The 25,350-nt window shown below is 37.6% G+C and overlaps 3 protein-coding genes across 11 annotated transcripts in view; 1 reads left to right on the forward strand and 2 right to left on the reverse strand.

Annotated features, from left to right (window-relative positions):
• The window catches only part of LOC139118513 (E3 ubiquitin-protein ligase TRIP12-like), a 55,795-nt gene extending 49,246 nt beyond the window's left edge, over positions 1-6,549 (forward strand). For all 6 annotated transcript variants that reach the window (XM_070681839.1, XM_070681843.1, XM_070681838.1 and 3 more), the window contains exons 37-42: positions 190-354; positions 836-1,000; positions 1,597-1,710; positions 2,254-2,348; positions 2,908-3,011; positions 3,430-6,549. In XM_070681839.1, coding sequence (XP_070537940.1) covers positions 190-354; positions 836-1,000; positions 1,597-1,710; positions 2,254-2,348; positions 2,908-3,011; positions 3,430-3,626 — 840 coding nt within the window. In that variant the 3' untranslated portion in view covers positions 3,627-6,549. The remainder of the gene's footprint in view (positions 1-189; positions 355-835; positions 1,001-1,596; positions 1,711-2,253; positions 2,349-2,907; positions 3,012-3,429) is intronic.
• A 1,955-nt stretch (positions 6,550-8,504) lies between these two features.
• LOC139118515 (octanoyl-[acyl-carrier-protein]:protein N-octanoyltransferase LIPT2, mitochondrial-like) lies at positions 8,505-14,379 on the reverse strand. The gene is made up of 3 exons (XM_070681845.1): positions 14,292-14,379; positions 11,367-11,848; positions 8,505-8,898 (listed from the first exon to the last, which is right to left on the reverse strand). The coding sequence occupies exons 2-3, from the start codon at positions 11,833-11,835 to the stop codon at positions 8,663-8,665; spliced, it is 705 nt and encodes a 234-aa protein (XP_070537946.1). The 5' UTR covers positions 11,836-11,848; positions 14,292-14,379; the 3' UTR covers positions 8,505-8,662.
• A 2,611-nt stretch (positions 14,380-16,990) lies between these two features.
• LOC139118516 (transcriptional coactivator YAP1-A-like) overlaps positions 16,991-25,350 on the reverse strand; it is a 36,087-nt gene continuing 27,727 nt past the window's right edge. For all 4 annotated transcript variants that reach the window (XM_070681846.1, XM_070681848.1, XM_070681847.1 and 1 more), the window contains exon 5: positions 16,991-23,143. In XM_070681846.1, the coding sequence (XP_070537947.1) occupies positions 22,908-23,143 (236 nt within the window). In that variant the 3' untranslated portion in view covers positions 16,991-22,907. The remainder of the gene's footprint in view (positions 23,144-25,350) is intronic.

The following is a 25,350-nucleotide window of genomic DNA, read 5'->3' on the forward strand; positions in this document are numbered from 1 at the left end:
TTTCAGTTGTAATGCATTGTAGCAGTTGTAATACATTTTAGTGACAATTGGTGGTATTGGCTATGTTCAGTTGGCAATATCTTGCCCACACATTGACATTCCCCATCGCCAGTCAATCTATTTCAGTTGTAATGCATTGTAGTGACAATTGTTGGCAGTGTGTTCAATTTGTGACATTGTTACCCACAGGTTGACATTCCATGGAGCCTGCCTTTCTACAAGTGGATGATAGGTGAAGAGTCCACCCTCAGTGCCTTGGATTTACAATACGTAGACCCTGTCATTGCAAATTCATATAACCAGTTACAGGATATTCTAAGACAGAAGAAAAGGCTTGAACAAGACCAATCACATGTAAGTTCATGCATCCATGATATTGTGTTTCAATATATAGGCATTTAAACAGAAGGTCACACTATGAATATATGGAAATGGTATGTTTCAGCTATATCTAGAATCATACTCTCAGTATGGCTTCATCTTTCTGAACAGTGATTCATTCAGTATATCTATTTCATAAACATCTATAGTACTCTCAAACCTATCTATATTAGAAAGATCTGTAAAGTAAAATATATTACAGAAAACTGTGCACACCAGATCATAGCTTTGACAAATCATGCATGTACATCGCTAATGTTATGAAATACCCCAATTTTTGAAACAGACCTTTCATTTATCGTAAAGTTTATAAATTTACTGTAGCAAGGCAGGTCAAAGCAATGTGGAAGTATTTTGTCTTCATTCTGCAAATGTTTCATCAATCTTGTAATGTTGATGACATACAAACTTGATAGTTGTTGATGCACTCACTAATTATACTCTGTCGTTACAGACTCCGGCCAGCCTCCAGTTAGCTCTGGACAGCCTGACAATGGATGGCTGTACTGTGGAGGATTTGGGACTAGACTTTGTCTTGCCGGGCCATCCAGATGTGGAACTCAAGAAGGGCGGCAAAGATGTGCCAGTCACAATACACAATCTTGAAGAGTACTTGGAGGTAATGTCTTCCAGTGTGTGATAAATTGTTTCACTATGTTCTTTACTTGTTAGCTATGAAGTACAATGGTCCTGAGGAAGCTGTTTAGACAGAGTCTACTTCTATCCTTCAAACTACTTCTATAAAACTTTCTTGATGTATTTTGCTGTCATGAATGACAAGTAGAAAAGAAAGATTAAAAGAACAACTTTTTTAATTATGCTTCATTCTCCACTTTCTGGATTACAGTAGCACAAGCTACCTCAAAATATGTTGTATTCCAAGTGTGGGAAGACTGTTCATATTTCTCTTCTTCATGTTATAAATCTGATGTGTCATCACACACTGATATGCTACTGTGTACTGATGTAACCAAATCGTGGCTGTTGTCAATTTTAGAGAAAAATAAAGTTCATTGTTGTTGTTGTTTAAGCTTTGGGTGATATTTGTAATACATGCTTGCAAGTGCTCAAAAAGACCTTATCTTTATGGTTGTGGTTCCCATTGATACCACTTTGAATTAACAATGCCAGGATTTGTCTGTGAAGTTGGTTATCTGTCCCTTCGATAAAATGAAAGGTGTCTGTTTCTCATTTACTGTGTTGATGTCGTTGCAGGCTATTGTTAACTGGACTTTGGTTGAGGGTGCATCAAGACAGTGTGAGGCATTCCGAGAAGGGTTTGAGTCTGTGTTTCCAATCTCAAGTCTCAAGTGTTTTTATGCTGAAGAGGTGAGTATTGATAAGGAACAGGATTATGGTGTGGTATTTGATGTAATAAATGTTTTGAAATAATATGATATGACATGATATCATATCAATTATGATGTTTTCATCCAGAGGGTCTCCCTAGCTTTTTCAGACAGCCATGTTGCTATCCAAACCCTCAACTGTACTAGCTTTGAAAAGTGGTCATAATTAATTACCTTTAGTCGCTGTCTTTTACAGCTGTCTGTGTATGTTTAAAATCTCAAACTTGCCAGCATGTCTGTATCACGTGTTATAGGGATTGTGGTTTGCAATTTAACCATGATGGGCATCTTGATGGAGCTGCAAAACTTCTGGTATATGTTTTGCCCAATACTTTATGAATTCACGATGACCAAATCATCAAAAATGTATTTTCTGTACCGTTTAAGGAGATGACATATTCAAAGAAAGCTTGTTTAGCTGTTTACATCGTTGTGTTCATTACTCAAGTAAGATTACCAGGGCTATTCCAATGATTAGGGGTTCAGTAATGAACAAAATATTTCCATTTGCATCTCAAAATAGATGGATCAGCTGTTGTGTGGTAACCGCAGTGAACCATGGGATATGAAGACTCTTATGGAATGTTGCCGACCAGACCATGGTTACAACCATGACAGGTAAGGGACAACAATGGCAGTTTCTATGAGGATTTGTAGCGTTATTCTCTAGTACGAGATAAACTTCTACCTTTGAAACCAATTTACAAGTCCGTTACAGAAATAATATCCAGGACAGCTGGAGCAAATAAAAATATTGAATTTGGACAGCAATCTCAAAGGTGTTCTTTCAATGCAGTAGTGAAAATAGAAAAGATGATCATGTACGGTCTCTACAGCCAACATGGTGGTTGTATTTCGCAATCAATTTGCACTGTCTGTCCCATTTCAACCTTCAGATGTTTCCTGTTATGTTATTATACACTTTTAGTCATAAATGCAAATTTGCTGACAGCATTGTCAACAAATTGTTGACAAATGTAAACATCAAATAATTCATATTTGTAGCCTATTTGTCAATTGGCAAAGCCTGTGAAGTATGTTTATTACAAGTCTCACAGTTACATCTTTTATAGTGTACTTTGTAAACAAATTTAATATTCGTTATGAAATCTAATGCATTATCAATGTCAGTGATATTCTTCTCACTCTGCACGTCTTTCCTGTCCTTTTCTTCCAGCCGTGTTGTAAAATACTTGTTTGAGATCCTGACTTCATACACGGCAGATCAACAAAGGCAGTTCCTACAGTTTGTGACAGGCAGTCCAAGGCTTCCTGTTGGAGGTAAGTCAGCTCCATGTTCTCCTCATGATGACAAAAGTTTTTAATCAAAGATTCTTCACGCATTTTGAGAAGTCATCCCATAATTTCAAAGTTTTAAGATTAAAATTAATGGTTACAAGTTACATGGCTCTAATTGTTTTTTGGAAGCTGATTTTACAAATTGAGAAATCACATAAGAGAAATTGACTTTTTTTGTGTTATGTACATGCTTTGATCAGTTGTATTTGATAACTTTGATATTTGATATATATGTGTGGATTTCATCACATGCAATATAGATACATTGTACATTGCAGGTACAAAGTGACTAGTTTTTATATAAATATACATTCAATATATAAAAATATTGTAGCCTTCGTATAAATTTCTGGTTTGGTACTGACAAACCTGCATATATCTTTTCTTTCTCTGTTTGAAGGTTACCGAGCTTTAAGTCCACCCCTAACAATTGTGAGAAAGACATTTGAATCGTCAGAAAACCCGGACAATTTCCTACCATCAGTGATGACTTGTGTGAACTACCTGAAACTACCAGAGTATTCCAGCAAGGACATAATGCGGAAAAAGCTGGAAATTGCGGCAATGGAAGGACAGCAGTCATTTCACCTGTCGTAGTGAACGGAGAAAACGACAAACGGTCACCATAAGGACACTCCACATTTGTGCCACAACAACTGGTGTCTGCAAATTTCCTAGGTGGTGTCGACTTAGCTTGTGCAATTTTCTGTGTATGATATAAACCACCAGAGCATCCGTGACTCGTGGAGAATTTATGCAGCTTTGAATAAGGCGGGTTCAAGCTGGCAAGCGCTCTGATGGAATACTAAATACTTTCCTGTTGACTTGAATTCAAAGTGGATTCAACAGAATATATTTAAAAGTTTTATTTTTGTCAATTGACTTGCTATGTGTTATTTCCAAAGGGTGACATCATACCGGACGTCAGATCACATTTACTGTTACTGCAGATCTATCACCCTGGTTCATTAGTGTGGTTCTGCTGCTATCGACCAGAAGTACTCAGGGGGCTCTGACGCAATTTCTTCAGAAAGCCCTGTCACCAGAAACCACTGACAACGAGATATAGATCATCAGTGACCAGTTGAGAGAGATATAATTTGCTGATAGGCTTTTCCATGGAGAAGTTGAAGATCATCTGAAGACCGATAGATGTACAATGACCATGTAGGATACTTTGTACAGAAAAAGAAAAAATAGCTATTTTGGTGTCCCAAATCATCTTATAAGTCGTGTACTTGATGTCTGTATCATTAAAAATCTGAGAACCCATTGTAATATCTCTGAAATATTGTTAAAAACATAATTGTTTTCTTTTGGATAATTCACTGTATAATTCCTTTGATATTAACAATCATCATGTGCGAATTTCTTGATCATATTTTTGGAATTATATTGCTGTATGTTGGATAATTTCTTCAACTGATTTTCAACTGACATGTGTTTAAGGGGATTTGGAGTGGATGATGACAAATAACCACCCCAAGCCAACTAATGATCTCAACAGAATGTGTTATAGTGCCTCCGTGTTTTCACCAGCATCACAAAAAATATTTTTAAAGCTAAAGATATATTTGTTATCCAGTGTTCAGTCTGTATGAAAAATTGTGTTCCATTAATAGCAAAGAGAAACAAAAAATATTGAAAATTTGTCATAAAATGATTCAAATGTACGAAAGGTACTGCAAATATCAAATTGATATTACTTAGAGATATTAAAAGGGCTGAGAGATTTGTCACATGTACAAACCTTGCAGGGGCTATTTAGCTGACAAACATTGACAGTATTTCCCCCAGTTGCCCCAAGATTGCTGCATTTCAGGGGTCACTGTCCCATAGGAAACCATTGAGATTTCTTTTCGCAACAAGTAAAAAGGCTGTATAATAACTGGCTTTTGCAAAGTGGAATTATACAACAAGAACATTGCCTGGCCATATTACAATATTGGAGCTCTGCACAACTTTATTATTATGGAAGTCATGCCAGACTCTATTACAACTGTGGTGATGGTTTAAGTAATACAACTACTTTAGGGCTGTATGACAAAAAAAATGGTGCTGGGATTGTGTTACAGCTTGGATTATGTAAGGCTTTACTACAACTTGAGTTACAACTCAGGACAGAATTACAATTAGGGTTATCATGGGCTGTATATGACAAAAAGTGTGGTGCTGGGCTTGGTTACAGCTGGATTTATGTTTGGTTACATCAAATCTTGCCAGGATGTATTACAACCGAGGGCAGTGTTACAACCAGGGCTAGGCTGGTGCTGCAGGGATTTTTACAACTATGGTTATACCAGCTTGTATTTTAAATGGTGGCATGTTGGGCACTGTTACAAATGAGGTTTTACAAGAGAGGTTTTTGCTGGGCTATATCACCATGGGGTTACACCACACCATACTACAGCGGGGGTTGCACCAAGCTGTGTATGATAACTAAGGGTATACAGGGCTTATTTCAAGTTGTTATGTGAGTATTACAACTGGGATTATACTGTGTTACTGTGGGGTTGTGCAGGGCTGTATTTAACATTATTATCATGGGCCGCATGTTTCTAGTCATGAATTCAATCTTTATTAAATCTGTCCAGTCAAGAAGTTTAATAGCAAGAAAGAAGCAAGCTATCCTGCATGGTAACAGAAAGTGAAACATGTGGAATCATTTGTGTGTGAGCAAAAATGCAGCAAGATTGTTTTGCACACATTTATTTGTTAGTAGGGCCTGTGCATGTGACATGTAATAGACTCTGATCAAACAGAATAAGATCCATGAGGGGTTCGATATCTTTTACTCAGACGATTGAAAAGATGTCCAGGTCAGTTTTTGCCCTGACTTGCAAAAAGGAAAAGAGATGACAGTTGTGATGCCCCTGGGCAATGGTTAAAACAAAGAGATGAAAATATTGCTCAACTGAGCACAAAAATGCTTTCCACAACATTGGTAGAATTATTTTGATACCAGGACAAGTCCTTTGCATTTCATACTAGAGAATTAGTCAGCTTATAGACCCTAGAGAAGGGTCTATGGTCTGCTGTATTGCTTACTGATTAGAATGTAGTACTCATACACACTAAACATGGCAAAGAAAGTGTGTACATGAACAGATTGAATGCAGCCTTTTATTTGAGATGATCAGCTTTGATCCAGTGACACTAATTAAACCCTGTTACCTTCCAACATTGATATTCCTTAATGTAACGAGGGACGACCTTACAAGATACCCAAGGTCACCAAGATATTATTTTGCACTATCTTTATGCAGCTTTTCCTTAGCGTGACCAATTGTGTTTGTAACACTTCTGACAAATACACTTTTTGTTGCATTTTCAGTTAATTCTAAAGTTGGCCTGATGGACAATTTTCCAATACACAGATTGTTTGATTAAGGTTCTTTGTTACTGGAGTTTGTGCAGAGAAAGAAAAGCATTATGGTTAATTTTTGTCTTCATTAGTTTGCCTTGTGGATGTAACTTATACAGTGGTTAAAGCTGAATAGAAATGAAAAATTTTGTTCAAGACAGAGTGTAGTGTTCTTATTTACTTGATTACTTGCCCTTTTGATACAAATTGTGGTCATTTGTGTGTCAAATGAAAAGTCCTAATTGCGAAAGTATGCACCTCAAACCCTTTGAGAGCCAAAGTCAATTTTTGTTGCCTTTATAGAATGTAACACCAACAACTTTTTTCAATTCTAGACAATTTTTTTTCAGATTTTTCCCAAACTTTTGATCAAAAACTGTAGCCAATGAAAGTCACGGCCATTTGGTCCAAAACTATAAAAAAAATACAGTAAATTCATCAAAATTGGTAAATTGTTACACTTAAATTTTGGTGGGAAAAATTACAGCACTCAAAAGGTTAAACTGTTGCTCAGCGAATCCTTCAACCATTCTTGTAAGGAATCAATCATAAAAATCAAGGGTCACTGCACAACCTAACATTTATCAATATTTGAAATTCAAAATGGCCACCATCCGGCGCTATCCTTGGGTTAACTCTTTGGGGGAAATTAAATTTTCGATTTTCGAAAAACTAAGATGGTGAAAATGTTTCTATTTCCAAGAGCGTCAAATGAGCCCCATGAGTGGTAGATCAGAAAAGAACTGTAAGAATTTGAGAGTCCAAATATCTGTCTCTGAGGTGCATTCTACCTTAAGTGGGCTGCATTGTAAGTCACAAGGAAATCACCAATAATTGATATCTACAGAATGAACTACAGCAATTAAATTGTTTCGTATGATGAATTTGGATCACACTGTATCAGAAAATTTGTGCTCTGTTTCATAGAGAACCATACAAGAATTTACAATGATGGCAAAGAGACACAAGTTGATTGTACTTCAATAATGGCTTTAATGTTCTTGTACTATTGCTTAACATACAATGAATCCATCAGAAGTGACTGTTTTCACAACTCTTTCAATTTTCTTATGTCATCAGTGTTCATTCCAAAATATCTCAAACAGTTTTACTTGATTTTCCAATTCGATTATCACAAATATTTCCTGAAAATGATTACTGACACTGTGAGACTTAACGTTCCTTGGTCTTCCCGAGTTTTCAGAACTTCCCTAGACTTCGTTCAAGTCGGTGAATTTTTAAAAACTAAAATCATTTATAATAGTTTCTCTTGTGTCTCCCCTATTTCGTACAAATCTATTCGGAATTTGTAGTGCAGGTTTTCTGAGCGATTGAATGCGTTACCTTTGAGTCTGCGCAGTATAGTGAGTGAGTTTTTGCCGGATTCCGGGTGAAACTCCCTGTATAGCGTTCACCCGACTCATCGCGTCCACTCCACTCACACGCGCGTTTCACATGAAAGCAAAATACAAATCATTGCGTTCACTTCACTCAAACATTCACAAATCACAGACTTGAACCAAGTCTAGAACTTCCCTGAAGGAGAGAACAATTTAAATCTTTCCAGTGCGCCCTCAACGACTAAACAGTAGTTTTCTTTCTCTCTATTTGCAGAGGGACCTCAGATAGCAACCCTTTCATATTTACATAATACTGGACAGTCCACTTTCAATTTTTTCCCTCTCTTTGGCATAATCCCTCAACCGAAATTATTCTTAGTCAGCTATTTCAAACACACAGACATGAAGTAAAAACCCTGAGTGATTCTGAGGATGAAGTAAAGAAGGTTGTTTGCTAGCCAGACTACTAAGTTACATAATAATGCTTCTGATTGGCAGAATTCCTGAACATATGCTTTGATATTACATATTATGTCATACCAGTTTATTGATGGTGCAAATACAGCAATCTGATTGGTCGAGACGCGAAAAGAACCATGGTATATTCACAATATACCATGGCTGGCACACGCGCGAACTCTCGGCAAGAGCATAAGTCCTTTTTTGACGTTTCATGTCAGAATTTCAATATACTGTTATGATATAATAGCACGAGATCACACTCAGCGACAGTATACCACTGGATTTTGACGAATTCACTTCATATATGCACTCACTATCGCTCGTGCATATATGTCATGAACTGGTCAAAATCTTGTGGTATACCATTGCTGGGTGTGCTTTATTGCTTAAATATTTCTTGTAACTGATTACCTCAAGTTGTAAATGTTGAGATAATAATATTTTCATCACATATTTTCCTCATATCATCATCCCTCTATACAATCATCTTTTTTCTTAACCTTGCAATCAAACTGCGCTTCAAAAGCCTCTATAAATTTCCCTAAAGCATCATTGATATTGATTTCTCTGTCAAGTTCATTGGTGAGAGATGTGACTCCTTTGTCCTTGATGCCACATGGTACGATGTGGTCGAACCACGTCAGGTCAGTGTTGCAGTTCAATGCCAGGCCATGGGACGTGATGTAGCGGCTGCAGTGAATACCTGAATAAAGAATAAAAAATACCTTGTTTTAAATTCTCTTTTATCATGTAATTTAAACAACTGAAAACATTAAATATTTAAACATTGTTGTTTATTATTCACAACAACTCTGACTTTTTCTTGTGCAGATCTCGTTTAGTTAATGCTGTACAGAGATGAGAAAATCAAATAGTTATCCCAAGACCAATTCAAGTTGCGTTTACTAGTCCTGCTGTCCAGTGTAGTCCTGCAGTCTAGTTTGCCAGTCCTACAGTCTAGTTTGCTTGTCTAGTTTGCTAGTCTAGTTTGCTTGTCTTCAGTCTTAGTTTGCTAGTTCTACTGTTGAGTTTACTGATCCCACATATAATCTTTATCATACCTGTTTGTAAGATCAGTAGAATGGCAGATTCACTGATCTGGGCAAAGACTTAGGCGACTTTTCTCCTTGGACTACTTGATTTGCTTTACTTTTCAATACTCTTTTTCAAAATTTAAAATATTTGAGTAACCCTTTGAACCTGGCTCTGTCTGCATGATGTCATAGGGTACCAGGGGGGTCAGGGTGCAAAGGGTTAAAAGGATCCAACAACTATCTCAACCTAAAAATAGTTACCCCTTCAGTATTGTCATTTAAGAGAGATTTTCCACATGTGAGAAACCACTCGCTGATTTAACAGAATGAGTCATACAGTTCATTAGAAGTTGTATTTTGATATCTCCGGATTGAATTTGTTAAAGCATCTTAATCCTGTTTCCTATGTATCCAGGCGTAACCAGAGACAACAAGATAATACTTGTGGATGGCCAGATGCTGATCAGAGTGACGTGTCCCTCAACAGCAAACTTTCACCGCCCGCAATGAATAACAGAATTCGGTCCATCAGTTATCTCTTATCTCTATGCCCATGGCGTCATCAGTGATAAATCATACTTACACTACGTGACAGTTCTGATGTCCTATCTACTTACTATAAATAATGAAGGGAAATGATATAGCATAAACTAGGGCGACATTACATTGCCGTCGTTGAGGGCGCTGTTGAAAAATAACTCCCAGCATCAGGGCATCACTTCTTTCTCATGAATTCAGTTCTTTGTTTTCTGTAAACCAGGGACACCCACTGAGTGTTTCTTTTTATACTGATGACTGTTGTAAGTCTCTTTATCATTTCATGTTGACTTCATAGAGTGACTTCTTAATCACTGTAACTCACTGAAAGACAGGGGTGTAGAGCTGAAGAATTTGATCCTTATGTTACCATGTGATGCTTGGTCTTATTACTAAAACGACAGTGTCTCATATCAGGAAGGCTCTCTTAGTCATGTTTTTATTCACTGACTGTCATATTTAAAGGGCTGATGACTTCAGCCTGCTTTGTGAGTCAGTGTACTTCACCCAATAAAAATGAATGCTGTGAAGTGTGAACAACAGCAGTTTTATTTGGAATACAGACATGATATATGTACTGGTAAACTGGACGAACACATGGTGCATGCATTGGTATTAGTATTGCTGGTGTAAACTTCCAGAGAGGCCAAAGAACTTAAAGGAGGGACAACAACCTGCAACTTTAACTAATATTTGTTATCTTGGTTCTGTAAAATAAGTACGTTTTCTTATTTGTCTCTTGACGTGTCTTGAAATATAAAGTATCAGCCATACCAACTCATGGTATTATGTAGAATTCTAGTCCAGTTGTAGCAATAACATTGGGCTTTACATATATACAGGTGATGTTGGCAAGTTGTACACTACACACTACCCATTTTGACATGATTTTCAGGGTAGAAGAAAAAAGCATAAAGAGGACAAAAAACCTAGAAAATGCATCATTGGAGCTACAAATGTAAAAACATAACAATTATAGTACAACTTAGGCAACACAACTGTTGTGTTGCCCTAATAGTTAAGAACAGTAGGAGAGACCAATGAATAAAATCAACCTTAGGGACCATGGATAATTAAAATACATGCACACTAAACCCAATTTTTGTGTTTAGGGAGAGGGGTTGGCTGTATTTTGACTGCCATGCACAAAATCACACTACATGTTTGTATATAGCAACATCTCTCTGTACATTTTATGCATCGCAAAATACCACTATATTTTTTTGGGTGTACCAGGCCAGTGTGGCACCGGCGCTACACCAGCACTCTTTTGACATATATGTGGTTCAGTGCATGTATAAATAACGACACAGTCATTTCGGACATACTGTTTCAATTCATGGTTGTGTTATTGTTGAGTTGGTGCTGAACAAAGATTGATTTTAGAGGGAGAGGTGGAAGTGTATGCGTGATTTTATAGCAACGTACCAGTAATTACCGAGTGCAGGTATGCTGATACAGAATGAGGCTTGGTATGATTTTCGCACTTCAAAACTTTCATTTAGAGGAAGGAGGAGGGGGTTGAGGTGGAATGCAATTAGTTGCGTATACAGTGTACATGATTTAATTATCCACGGCCCCTTACATTCGGAATGCTCACCTATAGCGGCAATTTTCTTTTTGTGAACCCAGACTCCGGTGTCCGGCATGGTCTGTGCCTCAATGCCATAGGCATTGCATGTCCTGATCACACACTTTTCCAATTGACACACATACCACCTGACACTCTTCTTAAAATCTGCCAAGTTTAGTATCGGATAAGCAACCAGCTGACCTGGTCCATGGAATGTGATCAAACCACCTCGGTCTGTCCGCTGAAAATCAGCACCTAATGTCTTCAAACTTTCTTCGTCCTTTTCTGTGTATCCTTTCGTTCGTATTCCGATGGTGTAAACTGGAGTGTGCTCACAGATTAACAAAGTGTTCATGGGTTTCTCAGTTGACTCAGTTTTAGATTTCTGGGCCAGAAAGTCCTTGTGCTTGCGCACTTCTTGTTGTTGTACTTTCACAGCATCGCTGAATTTAATCCGTCCCAAATTCCGTACAAGAACTTCCCTCATAGGCTGCATGGTTCTCCTGGAACTTTAAAAAAATTTTAACACAATAAACATCAATACTTTCACCATGAGTTGTTAATTAAACAATTGAAACCACCTTGTGGAGTATTTTTTCCCAACAATTTTTAATATTGTCAGTTAAAATAAATGTTATAACTTGCACATCACTCAAGAAATATACGTAGAGTGAAAGACCAGGGATGTTTGTTTATTACACTTTAATTATTGTCTGTTGTCATACTATCGTGACTTGCAGTAACATATTTTGGTTATGCAAATTAAACCATTCACATTTAAATCATACTCTATCCGTAGATAAAACATTACCAGATCTATGCATTTTTGCTTCCGTAGAAAGTTGCACTTTTTTCATGAGGAATTTCGTTGATTTTTTTCAGAAATCATAATTGGAGTGAGAAATAAGTGCATTATACAAAAGTGAATAAATCAGCCTATCGCTAACATAGATTTATGAATGTAGCAAAAATTACAATTCTGCCCAAATGTTTCCATTAATATCTTTGTACCCATAGAAAGAGAGCTTTATAAAGTACAGCAAAGCTGATAGACTGTATCAAGTCCCTGGTGTGCCTTATTTTACAATGTAGATGTAGTGAGTGCCATAGAGAGAGTTTGAATTGAATGCTGTTATGAAAACCTGAGATCTGAAGGTTGTGCCTTGTAATAGCCCTAAATGTCGCACTGCTGTAAAGCAAAATTTAAATTTAAAACAGCAAAAGTAGCTGTCAACAGTCAAGGCCAAGAGTATACACTGAAGTAATTTGTTTTGCATCCCACTGAAATCAGTTTGAAAGGTGTAGAGAGCCCCACTGATGCTACAGACAGTCTATGTCAATACAAACTAACAACATAAATACAGAAATGGTGCTGATGTTGTCATTCAATTTCCAAGAAGATAAACATTTTAAATCCTGATGATGCAAGATTTGCATCTCTGGAGTGAAATACATAGCCCCATATGTGAATGTCAGGAGTGCTCGGCTATTGGCAATGCTGCATCCCTACCAGTAGAATGGTAGAGTAGCCAATAATATAGCCCAGCACTCTCAACATAACCACTGGACTGTTTATCACATGAAATAAACCAAATGCTTCCTGACTTGCAAACATATAAACTAATTATTAAAATTTTGAAAAATTCTGACTTGTTTGTTTTCATTTTCTTGGAGATACTAGGGGAGAGAAGTGTTGTTTTATACATCCATCTCTCTCTCTCTCTCTCTCTCTCTCTCTCTCTCTCTCTCTCTCTCTCTCTCTCTCTCTCTCTCAATGCTAGTCTCTATCGAAATACCTGTCTGAACTACAAGTAAGTCTAAACACAATTTCAATAGGGATGCAACCTTGGCACAGGTTTTTAAACATTGCTGCACTATTTTACAATTACCGGTACTTTACAATATTACTTTTTTCAAAATAGCCAGGTACAGGTGGATTTATAAAATACAAAGGATGAATCAGAAAATGCATGGACTGTGGACGTGTGTTCAAAACCTGTGCTGCACAAGTTCTGGCCTTGATTTAAATTCAATATTTCACAGCTGACTGATTGCAGAACACTTTGTAGGAAATTCAGAAAGGCGGATATGCAGTTGGTTAGACAGCCTTGGTGATCATATTTCTACTATGTCCGCCACAATCTATCATTTTACAGTTACACAGCTTTCATTAATCACAGTCTACCACCACCGGTCCACCTACTGCAGTCATGGAGGTTAAAAAAAGATTACCTCCACAACCGTCCCTCTAGACAGTGCATCCACGCTGCAGCAAACTGTTGAAAACGTAAACAGAGCTAAGGGACCGATCACTTTCTTCAGCCTGGGGGTGGATTCATTGAGGTGTCACCCTGTTTTTGACTTTGGTGATTGGGGTCACCATGTTTTTGAAATACTCAATAGAGGGGGGTCAGTGTGTTTTTGATTAACAAAACAGGCTAACACTTGCTAAATTACATCGTACCAGCCACGAATTGCATCATTCTGTTGCATTTTGCACTGATTGCACGTAGGTGTAGGTCTGTAAACTGATTGAAGAGCAAGGAGAGGTTTCCGTAGTGTATGTGTGCAAATTCACGATAGAAAGTTGTACTAGGGGCCTTGTATTGATGTCAGGAACGCATACTAGCAAAGGCCTGTACGCAAGACTGGCCTAAAAGTATACTTTGTAGCAATCTGAAGCTCTATCACATCCACGATTTGTTGGGAGATGGGGGACAGAATGGAACCGAGGGATGGGAGTAGGGCCAACGCCGCCTACGGCTATCAACAAACCGCACTGATGACGGTAAATCCCACTACATAGCACACAGAGCAAGTTGTGCAGTGAATCAAATGAGATAACGACATACTCTACAAGATGGAACATGACACGAAATCATCTTTGTATGGTCAGATCAGAACAAGTAATAGAGTAGCTGGGTTCATATATCATTTTGGCGTTTACATTACCTTTGGGCACAGCTAGCACCAAGGAAGCCATTCCATCAGCTGATTCATAATGACATGGGTCACATGACATGGGTCACGCCGAACCGGTCACGTTCCAGTAAATTGGTCGTTGGTGGCGCATCAGCAGCTGTCACAGCACAGTGATGACATTGTGCGGCCTACAGTCTGTGGCAATCTCCGGGTCCCAGGCCATCGCGTAGCGACTGATATAATAGTAATTTGAGTTAATAATTTTATTTTAATTCCCTTAATCGTGCTTTTATTTGACTTCCAGGCAAAATTTACTTTTTATGCACAGCTGTCCATTAGATATTATATTTTTGAAAAGTTAATTTTCTTTAATACATTGTCCTATTTTGAGCCTCATTAAAAGATGATCGCCATAATCTATTTGTCATCATCACAGACAACAGAAAGCATGTTCCTAACATCGGTTTTAGCCTGACACCTGTATGCAAATACTCAGGTATGTTAATGCATGGGCATAGGCTTACTTACATGTAAAATCAGTTTAAACATACTTTTTAATCAGACCTGGTCAGAAAATTGTGAAAATTGCCAAAAATATGTTTCGCATTTGATTAAGTTGAAATTTATCATAATATATTACCTAAGTCGGGTCACGTGACCAAAATCTCTTCTTTTCCCGCCAAAATTGTATATTGCAAATAACTGAACATTCCAACCGCTAAACATCAAAATATTTAAAATATTATTACCAATTAATGTAAAATGGGATAGAAACTTGTGTTAAAACTACTGGCAGATGCAAAATTATTGAATTTTGAATAACATTTCTTCACAAAAATCAACAAATACAATATTTTTGACGTTTTACATGAATGTTTTGAATGTCAGAAAGAAGTATAGATAGAGTTTCATGAGTGCCATGTATTTTTGAAAGAATATGATAGATGTTGTTTCCAAAAGTGCAGAGAAAATCAAAAAAATTTAACGGGTTACGGTTGGAATATTAAAATTAATAAAGACGTAAATTTTGGCGGGAAAATATCAGATTTGGTCACGTGACTCAACTCGTCAAGATTTAGGCAGACATTTTTTTAAAGAATTTAATAATTTCAATAATTAGGCCAAATATCAATCTAATCTGGTGGTTTTTAAAGATAATTGATCATTTTCTTACTTTTTGGCTTGATGGGTACAAACACCCATGCATTAACTTACTTGAGAATGCACAAGGCGACAATTCGACACGACCAGAACACGGTGCCTTTATAGGCACGCATAGATATGCACGTCCGTCATCAACAGACAGTTTAGAATAATATATTTTTCCTGTTTTCTGTTGATATTGTGTTTCTAGTAAAACTGTCTTGGTTTTCGAAAAGATAAAAAGGTGAGCTTGAGGCCACGTTAAAAAGAGTTACAGAAACTGCAGATGTAAATATTATCATCTATAAGCATATTTGGGGATGGACCTTTAGAAATGTCTTTGAAGAGGATGGTGACGACATAATTCACAAAAACTCCGAGTTTATGGTAATGAAATTGTTAACACTGTTTCAGTCCTACTACTTTTGACGAAAAACAATGACTGAGGAATGAAGAAGAGTGTGGAAGCTCTTCATCCTTTGAAAATAAGTCGGGTCTTCGACTTTGAAAAAGGTTTTGATATCCTCAACCTCGCGATCACAGTCCATTCAGTTTTATGTGCATCCTTTATAGCTTAAGTAATCGGGGGATGTATATGCCTACGTATGTATTGTGTCTTTACGACAAACTCGCAAAAGGTCGAAGAAACCTGCAAAGACTGCTTTATTACAAGGACTTATTTATCATTTATATTGCCAATCTGAACTGAGCTAGAAGATATACTGTGGTTATTTTTTTGTGAAATTTGGCACCATTTCAAGTACGTGGCTTCGCACCATTCAACGGTTTAAAGACAACGAAGGAGTTGTTAAAACGATGCTAAGTTTGGCCGGTTTCGGTGTTGTAAGACTTTCAGCGACAGCTTGCGCAGTCGCATGGGGTACTGGACCTTATCCAACCATTGTGATTTGTTCAGTCGGGAAGTCGTGCTCATGGAGCTAAACGTGATTAACGTATACAAAAAAAATCGACATATTCCAGACGATAGCATGGACTCATACACCAAGAGGTCGACCGAGGAAATTCCGAGCGACTGACCTGGTTTGTGCTGTCAGAAAACTGAGCATATTATGAGCGACCGTTTTTTAGATGTGAACAATTTTCAACTTCTTTATTAACGTTATCGCGTTAACCTGTTGTATGGAAAATTAGCAAACTTCCTTTTTTTCCATGGAAAACGACGTTGGGGCTCCAATATTACCGTTGTACGCACTATCCCTTGGCCAAGAAACAAATCGTGTAATTTTAATACCTTTCAAGTTGCTGTCATGCATTATTCAACTATAACCGATCAGCAAGCCCGTCAGAAGAATCGACACGAATCTGATCCTGAAGCCAAGCAGAGCTCAACACATGCAGTTGCTTCGTCGATGAAGCCCTACCCTAGGCCCTGCCTCCCCAGCCTGTCATGCAATATATTCTGGTCGTACCATACTCTGTGATAAGTTCAAGGTCATCGGGCGCGCGCGATGCGACCACGTCATCTTCATGGCCTGAGCTGATATATGACGCGATGACGCAAGTCATCAGCGATGATTTGAGATGGCCTAATAATATCAAGAAATGATGACACAGACACAGCCAGCTTACACGAGAATGCTGTTTCATTTTATTTACAAACCTTGTTTCTTGCGGAGAAACTCCACGACATTACATTGACTGTCGACATCAAATCAGAAACATACGTGAACCAGAATTTAAAAAAAAAACATAACAGAAACAACATAAAAAATTTTAAAACAGAAATATATATAAAGTCCACTGAACTATTCCAACTAAAAACAATAAAAAATGTCCATGCTTAGTTTTATTATTATTAATTATTATTATTACAATTGAGTCAAATAGAGTAAAAAGTATTTAAATGTCTTTGGCAACTTGCTGTCAGAGATTAGAAATCTACAAAGGCTAATACAAGGGTATATTTAGCTTTGGTAATATATTATAGGTCCATTGCAAAAAAAACCCAGACATCTCTGATGACAGAAAGAATAAAACTTCCATGCATAAACAAATCAAATGCTGCAAATCATGAAACGTGATGTATTGAACTGTGACGGGGGAACACACAGCGGTTAATATCTTCTCATTGTTGTTGGGGTCATTGGTGAAAGGGCCCTACCCTATGTACATAGTGGACCACTGACAAGAAACTCTAGTTGCCAAACCAAAGACTTGAAATACCTTTTCCCATTTTTTGTTACAAACCAGGAAATTGGTGGGCTGGGTGGGGGGTGATGAAAAAGTGTTTACAGATTCAGATCAAATCTCTGATTCAAAAATACAAAAAAAATGATGGAATGAAGCTAAAATTGGTTAGTTAGAAGTTTTATTACAAAAGCTGTAAAAGGGATGAAAAAACATCTGTAAACATAACTGACAGTGTAATTGCAATAGATGGCAAGGTATTTAAACAGAGGCTGTAACTTTTGACAGCTTTTCTCATTACTGCTGTTTTGTGTGGCAAATACGTCTTCTTATTTTTCTCCCTAACGTATGGTCAAAACAAAGTATTAGATTTGCTGTAATGTTATTGCTGACAAAAGAATTCTGTTTGTGACTAAAATTCAGCCATCAATAATAACTGGGCATTACACACATACAGACGCCATTGACAAATCGACAAGGCATTTTGACGCATCGGGAGTAGAATAAGAAACTGTATTTGACAGGCAGAACAAAGTAATAGAAAATAAATCAAAAGTTATTGCTAATGGAGACTAATAATAGAAACTGAACCTGATCATAGCTTTACACTGTAGTTGGTCACATTGGCTGATAACTTACTGTATTGCAGTTGATTACAGATGCTACTCTCATTTTCAACCGTTGACAACAATTTACTTGAACAAATTATCAACTATCCATCACTTCCAGGGCAGCAATAATTTAAATTACACATTAATTTATGACCTTTTTCCCCCTCTATCTGAATTAATGAGCCCTTGTTTCATTTGTAAATTCAATTTTCCCACTGCTCCCTGGCAACTCTTGCTGCTGTACATCAACTCCTTGTATTTCTGATCTCACAAGGTTATTTTTCTTTTGTAAATACTTACATGAGTGAGAGAGAGGCATGCGTGTGCACAATTTGTGGACTTCAACTCGGGTGGAACCCTTCACCCATTGTTCATTTACATATCAAAGAGTGGCAAGGAAACACTGCACACCTGCTAAAGAAAGAAATTCTAGTTGCTATGGCAACAAGACTTGAAGAAAGAGGTGGACAACACGGCAGTCAGTACTTATACGCCATAATTAAAATTCTCAGAATAGAGTTTTCCAGCATCTCTATGGCAGGCAGGCTAACAAACTACTCCCAACAAAATTGAACATCAACACTAAGATTATCATTACAAAAAAATTTTCTCTCTTTTGTGTAATTTTCGAAATTGAATGCCACACGAAAGTTAGCGACACATTTGTGGTAACAAGAGCCATTTCAAACAGACTTCTTTGCGACAACCGATTTTCAACAAGTCTTTGCAAAGTCCATTTCATTTCTTGTTGTTTCTGCTCTCTGTCAAATTTTGAGACGAGTAATCCCGAGCCATATGACTTTTCAACAATTATAGTGATAAACCATCCACTACAGAGGGACCCGATAAGTTGATTATAAAATATGCATGTGAAATCTTTCATCCTGTTTCCAAATCAAGTCCATTCTGACCAGTTGGACAGCTTGCATTTCACAGAGACCATTCTGCTTCAACTCAAAACCTCTTTCAACAGAACTAAAACTTCTGGTCTATATAGGACAATGATAGTCTCTCTGCTCAGCTTGGTATCCACACACAATTCTATACAAACTATTTACAACACATTTTGATAATTTACAAGTTTGTGCACGCAGGTCTTCCAAGCTCTCTGCTTCATTACACACTTGTGCTGCCCTAGCAACAGTGGGAGCTACCCTAGCAACCAACAACTTTTTTTCCATGGAGTGACTCAAATTTATTCTTGAGAACATTTCCATTTGATTTAGGCGTTTACGACAAATGCAGTGTTGGTATGTCAAAGTCAGTCATGGAGGCGTAATCCATTCTTTAATCTACTCAAAATGTTCATCCTTTCATGGGACCAATCTGTTTCCTCTATCATTAGACCTTTAACATCCTACCAAAGGGCAAACTAACTGTCTTTCCATCTGAAAAAGCTATTTCAAATAACATGCACAGATGGAAAGCATAGGACCACTAGAAAATTTGAGACATCACCTTCAAAATTTGGCCAACCTAACTTGCACCAACTAGCGACACCAGGAGAAATTTTGTAATTTACAAATTAGTGGCCATGTGTCAAGTTTTTTTCAGCATCAAGTCATCCTTCACAAGAACTTGAACATAATGCAGTCTTCTCTCCTTAAGAAGCACTTTCAGCTGATGAAGGTCACAACAGCTGTTCTCTACGATAAAGAACTAGGGGTTCTTGCATACCGATATAGCAGTCATATTGTTTTATAAGCCCTGCGGGTGCACGGAGCTGACCCCAAGAGGTCAGACCGGAGCGGTCTTTTTTCCTCCTTGGCTGTCTGTACTTGCTTAATACACCCAGACACATCAAAGAACTGGAAAAGGTCCAACTCCATGGAAAAGAACCAATATGTTTTTTCCTTGTGACGTCAAAACCACGGCGGCTACTTTTCAGGAGAGGGAAAAACCTTGGATTTTTGAGTGGCCGTAGAGCATTTGCCCGAGATAGCTATAATAACAGTGAGATAGGTTAGCTAGCCTGCCTGCCAACTGAGCTGATACCAGCGCAGATCAAATATCACCAGCGCTGTTAGCTGAGAACACTGACCTTCCTACCACAGACCAACTCGGAGATTTAATTTGACTCATCCAATTATAGATTAACAGTCCGCCCACAGATCTGCCCTCTGTTAACTGTTCAAGTACACAAGGCAGAACTGTAGGTGACCGGTCACAATACTGATGAAGTCCCTTTTCCCCTCCGATTTTCGATTCTTTTTACATTTTAAAAAAAGAAAACAGAACTACTAAATACAGACACACGGCAAGTGGCAAAATTTGATAAGTTAATTCAGTTAATTGCACACATTCACAGCTATAAGGTGGCTCTGTAGCCATTATCTTGGCTCATAACAATGAAAAACACCAAATGGCAGATTGGGAAGTTTGTTGTCAATAATCTCCTGAAAAATATAAATTGAAGGCTGTGAATATGGTAATTGGTTTTATAACTCTGGGAGAAAGGATTAAAAAGAGAAAAAATAACATAGTTTGGGTCAAAACCAGTGAAATTTTACTGGACAAACTGAACTAATGTGTTAGTTCTCCTATGAATAACTTTGTGCTTTTTCAAATTACCACGGATTTTACAACATTTCATCCTTCATTTGATGTGTTTTGGCAGGTCACATCCGTGCTGCTTATTAAAGCAATATCTTAGAGATTGTCCCCTGCATTTGAAGTGCATTAAACTAGTTTGTAGCAGTTTGCACTGAACTTTACTGCCATTAGGTTTAACACTATCAATTTTCTTTCACCCAAACTCAATTACGTGAAATCTTACAGTCCCAGAACTTAAAAATTTTTGTCCATATATGTACTTTTGTCTCATTGGCTATTCTGTCAAAATATGACTGTCCATTCACAAAACTGAAAGTATTTTTTGCAATCCATTAACCTGTGACCTTTACAACATATTCACTGTACAAAAAATCTACTGATATAACGTTTGTAATCGGTCTAGCATGCCCCGTTGATACATCGCTGTACGGTTGCCCTAATTGGACTGCGAAACTGGATTTACATACATTTTACAAAAATAGTCATCTGGTTTTGCTGCGAGCAAGTCCAAGTTCAACTTGGCACTCTGCCTTGTCTACACTGTTGACCTGGAAGGCACGCTGTCCTCTCTTCAAAGTGGACTAAAAATTACATGAAATGCTATAATACTATCATAAACTTCACAGGAGAATGTCAATAGGTTAATTCTCTAAACTGTGAATAATTTCTTGGGGACGGGGAAAACAGGAATTTGGGGGCAGGAGGGAACATTACAAATTGAGTATTGACATTAAAGTACTATTTTTTCAGAAGTTGTTTTCAATATTTTCTGGCAGTGGAGAAAATAAATTTAAGGCACAATATGGATTGATTTGCATATCATATGGGGGTTAGGGGGTTTTCTCCACTTTTATCATGCGACTAGGGAGACCGTGAATGGGAATGTTTGGTCCTTCGTACAACAATCATTAATATTGCTTTGTATTTGGCTAAAATTCAAAAAAACATCAGTGAAGAATATTTGTATCTACAGTCACATTAATACATTATACAGTGTGACATATTGCATCTTTTTTAACTAAAAATACTTTTCAGTTCATCTGACCAGCTCTCTCGCCCTTCGATGGTGACATCAAAACTATTCCATGATTCAGATTCTATCATTCAGATTGCGTGCACTTCATGTATTGATGTTGTGAATGACCACAATCTGAATCCAAGGCCTTTCTTTCATTGTGTGGAATTTGCATAATCCATAAATGCTATGACAGGGATGATTAATTTGCATGCTACAAAATACAATACAGCTATAGCACGGTAACTTGATCGTCCTAGGAAAAAGTGGCAGAATCAATTAGTGTAAAGATCAAATTTCCCGACAGATCGATCAAACCAAGCAAATCATGATCACCATTTACAGTGGGATCATTTTCTTTTTTCTCATTTCATTTGAAAAGTGATTTTTTGCATAGTTTAATGAATCAGCTTTGCATATCATTATATCTAGTGTCCGTAAAAAACGCCTCTTTGCAGGTCCTGGGCAGAACCCAGATACAGGGTTGGAATTTCCGGCTAATTTACGCTGACGGCAGAGACAGCTGGACAGATAAAGTAAGGCAGATGCGACGCCCTATCCCATAATTCATGTGACCCCCTCTGACCTTGTCCAGGCCTGACAACAGACCACTATGAAATATTCTGACTACAAAATAAAAAAAATGTTCGTACATTAGCTGAAAAGAAAGGAAAAAATTCTGTTAAACACTGTGATAATAATATTCATTGAGAGGTAAAACTGTGATCTGGAGTAAATTTTGGAAGACACAAACATCACTTGTGTGATCGGCCATGTTTGCTTTACAGCACTGATTCTGAAGGGGGTTGGCAAAATTTGCTCTGTTACGTCTTGTGTCCAATAATGTTGAGTCATTTTCGGACAAGGAAATTTGGAGAAATACAAAAAACTTGCAGTGGATATTAACTAATGTTGCTGTACTCTGAACAAACATGATTTCTCAGGGAAAGAAAATTCTTCAAAAAAAAGGAAAATCCACATCAAAAGTTGCAGAGCAAAAAAAATAACAATTCGAATCTGACAGTTAAAACTGCCCCCGTTTTCAAGATACAGATTTGCCAACCCTCTCTAATCATGGCGGTGGTGGGATTCTTTTCTTAATGCGTTGAAAATCTGTCGGCAAATTTTTTTTTAAAAATAAAAAGAATTTCAATGCTTTCTTTTGAAGCTTTCCTTCTACAGCCACGTGAGGAAGCTGTCGATTTTGTGTGGTGAAAGGACTGCCTCCACATCATTCAGGATGTCAGAGCTCAGCGCCTCGTGCAGACTTGGCACCAAGTCTTCACTCTCTGCAGTCGTCGTGTCCAGATTACTGAGGTCCACATTACCGCTGGGCATCGATTCTAAGTATTCACTCATCGGCGCATCATGACCATGACTGCCACTTCCTGTGCTCACTTCTGTCTTCCTCTCTGAAGCGAAAAAAAAAGAAAGAAAGAAAATGTAAGGTCATAAATTTTATTCTCATTGTTTCATTTACTACTAGCAATCTAGAAACTATAAAAGTCGGCTTTTACAGTAACCTAGGTACTGCTTGCTTACTCTTTCCTTGTAATTACCACAGCAATTATTGAAAGTGTGACTGCAAGTACTGAGCAAATTAATTTTGTTTGGAAATTATTCTCTGCTGCTGATGGGAGCAGATGATCTTGAGGGTAATCAGTCGAATCATGATTGGCAACTGTTGACTGCCTCCCTGCTGGGACCATGACAACCAGAGGACCTTTGAATGGGCTGTGACCTATATACGACACTGGGTTAATAAACTCACCCAAGGATGCACTTTGGACTCTGGTTGCAAGATGTTAATGATCAATGAGGTCCCTCTCGACAAACTGTTTGCACAGAGTAAAAGTTCTCCTTGTGTTTCAACACGGCTGAAATTCATAGCACTGTGGAAATTAAGACATGGCCTTCAATGTGAATGCCATGACAAAACTGTAACACTCATTTCTAACTCCAATGAGATGATGAAAATTATTTCAACAGCTTTAAACTAGAAATATCCAAATTCACTCAAAATTACTTGACTACGGTAGACAGAAGACAGCTCTGTAATGAGCACGGACTTGTATGACCCTGATGTGTCAGTATAGGTGTCAAAACCTGTCAGATTTGGCAGTCTGCGGCCCACTTTGACATACACACTACAACCGAACAGTCTGCGATATCACTGTCAACTGTGTAACAGCTGTCAGCCATTCACTAAGTCAATTTTTTTTAAGCACGCATCACTTGACTCTCTGAATGGTTTCTGGAGTGACAGCACTGCGGTGGCAGAGAAATAAACGCACTGAAGAGCACATGGCTGGATAAACCACTTATTATTGACCCATTGGAGTCTCTACATTGGCCAATGAAAATCAAAGAACCGACATAACAATTTGTAAGGCAGAGAATTATGTAAACAAAAAGCAATGAAATTAAAATTAAAATTATAAACAGTAATTATCAACCTGTGATGAATACATACGGCATTAAAAATTAATAGACACTTCAGGACATCCAATTTAGGTCAAAATTCCAGTTTTGTTAGGTTCTTAAAAAGACAGCCTGGTTTACAGAAGTACACAATTCTGTTAATACAAGTGCCTACATTCGCTTACAGACTTGTACATGAGAATTAATTGTACATGAGAATTAAAAGTATGATGTATTTAAAACTATAGCTCTTCTGTGTGCTCCATCAAGATACTATCTGAATAATCGCTTATGATTGATAATATTCAAATGTCAACATACACATGACCCATCCTCTGTTACTTTATTCCTGACTGAAATCTGTAGTGATCAGCTCACTTGAAATTGGGACTGATCTTTTTAATAAGTCATTGAATGTACTTTTACACCAAATTTATTGTCCCAAGCCACAGCAGTTTTCACACTACAGTGATCTTCTGGTAATGATTACAGGTAATGTGAATTAGGCCGGTGGTTTATGACAATGACCAAAATTTGGGATGCGCAGTAAGTGGATTTTCAAAATTGGTGAGTATCAAGTGCCAGAAATGATCAAGTTAAAAAAAATATTTGTTTTTGAGTTAAAATTACTGAAGGCTTCCTCCAACAACAAAAATTATCCCAAAAGAACCTGACATTCCTCCAACTAGAATGGACAGTCAGTATTCACAACTTTCACAAATTTCTTTTGGTATAAAAATATTTCCACTTGCATCCATGTTTTATATACAGTCACAAAGGACAGTGCAACTGCTATCCTGAAGAAACTGAAATGAAACTGATATGAGGGTCATCTCCTCAGCAGCTAAACCAGATTACAAAGTTGGAATGGACAGATGAAGGCATGGATTTAAAGCCTGGAGTACTGCCCACACATAGATTGGAACAGCTGAAGGCCTCTGCTCAACTACTTGGAACAATGGTGTGAAACATCCCTGAATTATCTGTCACTGAGTTTTGGAATCAAGACTGAAATTAGAGATAGCTGACGGGAAGCTGCTAGTGTTTGTGGTTTAGAACCCTGCGTGAAATTGATGCTACCAATCAGTTTCGGAGATGTCATGACGAGATGGAAAGATGCCACTGTTCAACTGTGCAACAAATAAACCATACAAGGAAAGGCAACCGGTAATTGTACATCTTGCACGTTTCAAGTAAA

This window comes from Ptychodera flava, chromosome 19 (genome assembly GCF_041260155.1).
Source record: "Ptychodera flava strain L36383 chromosome 19, AS_Pfla_20210202, whole genome shotgun sequence".
In the NCBI taxonomy this organism is placed as follows: domain Eukaryota; kingdom Metazoa; phylum Hemichordata; class Enteropneusta; family Ptychoderidae; genus Ptychodera; species Ptychodera flava.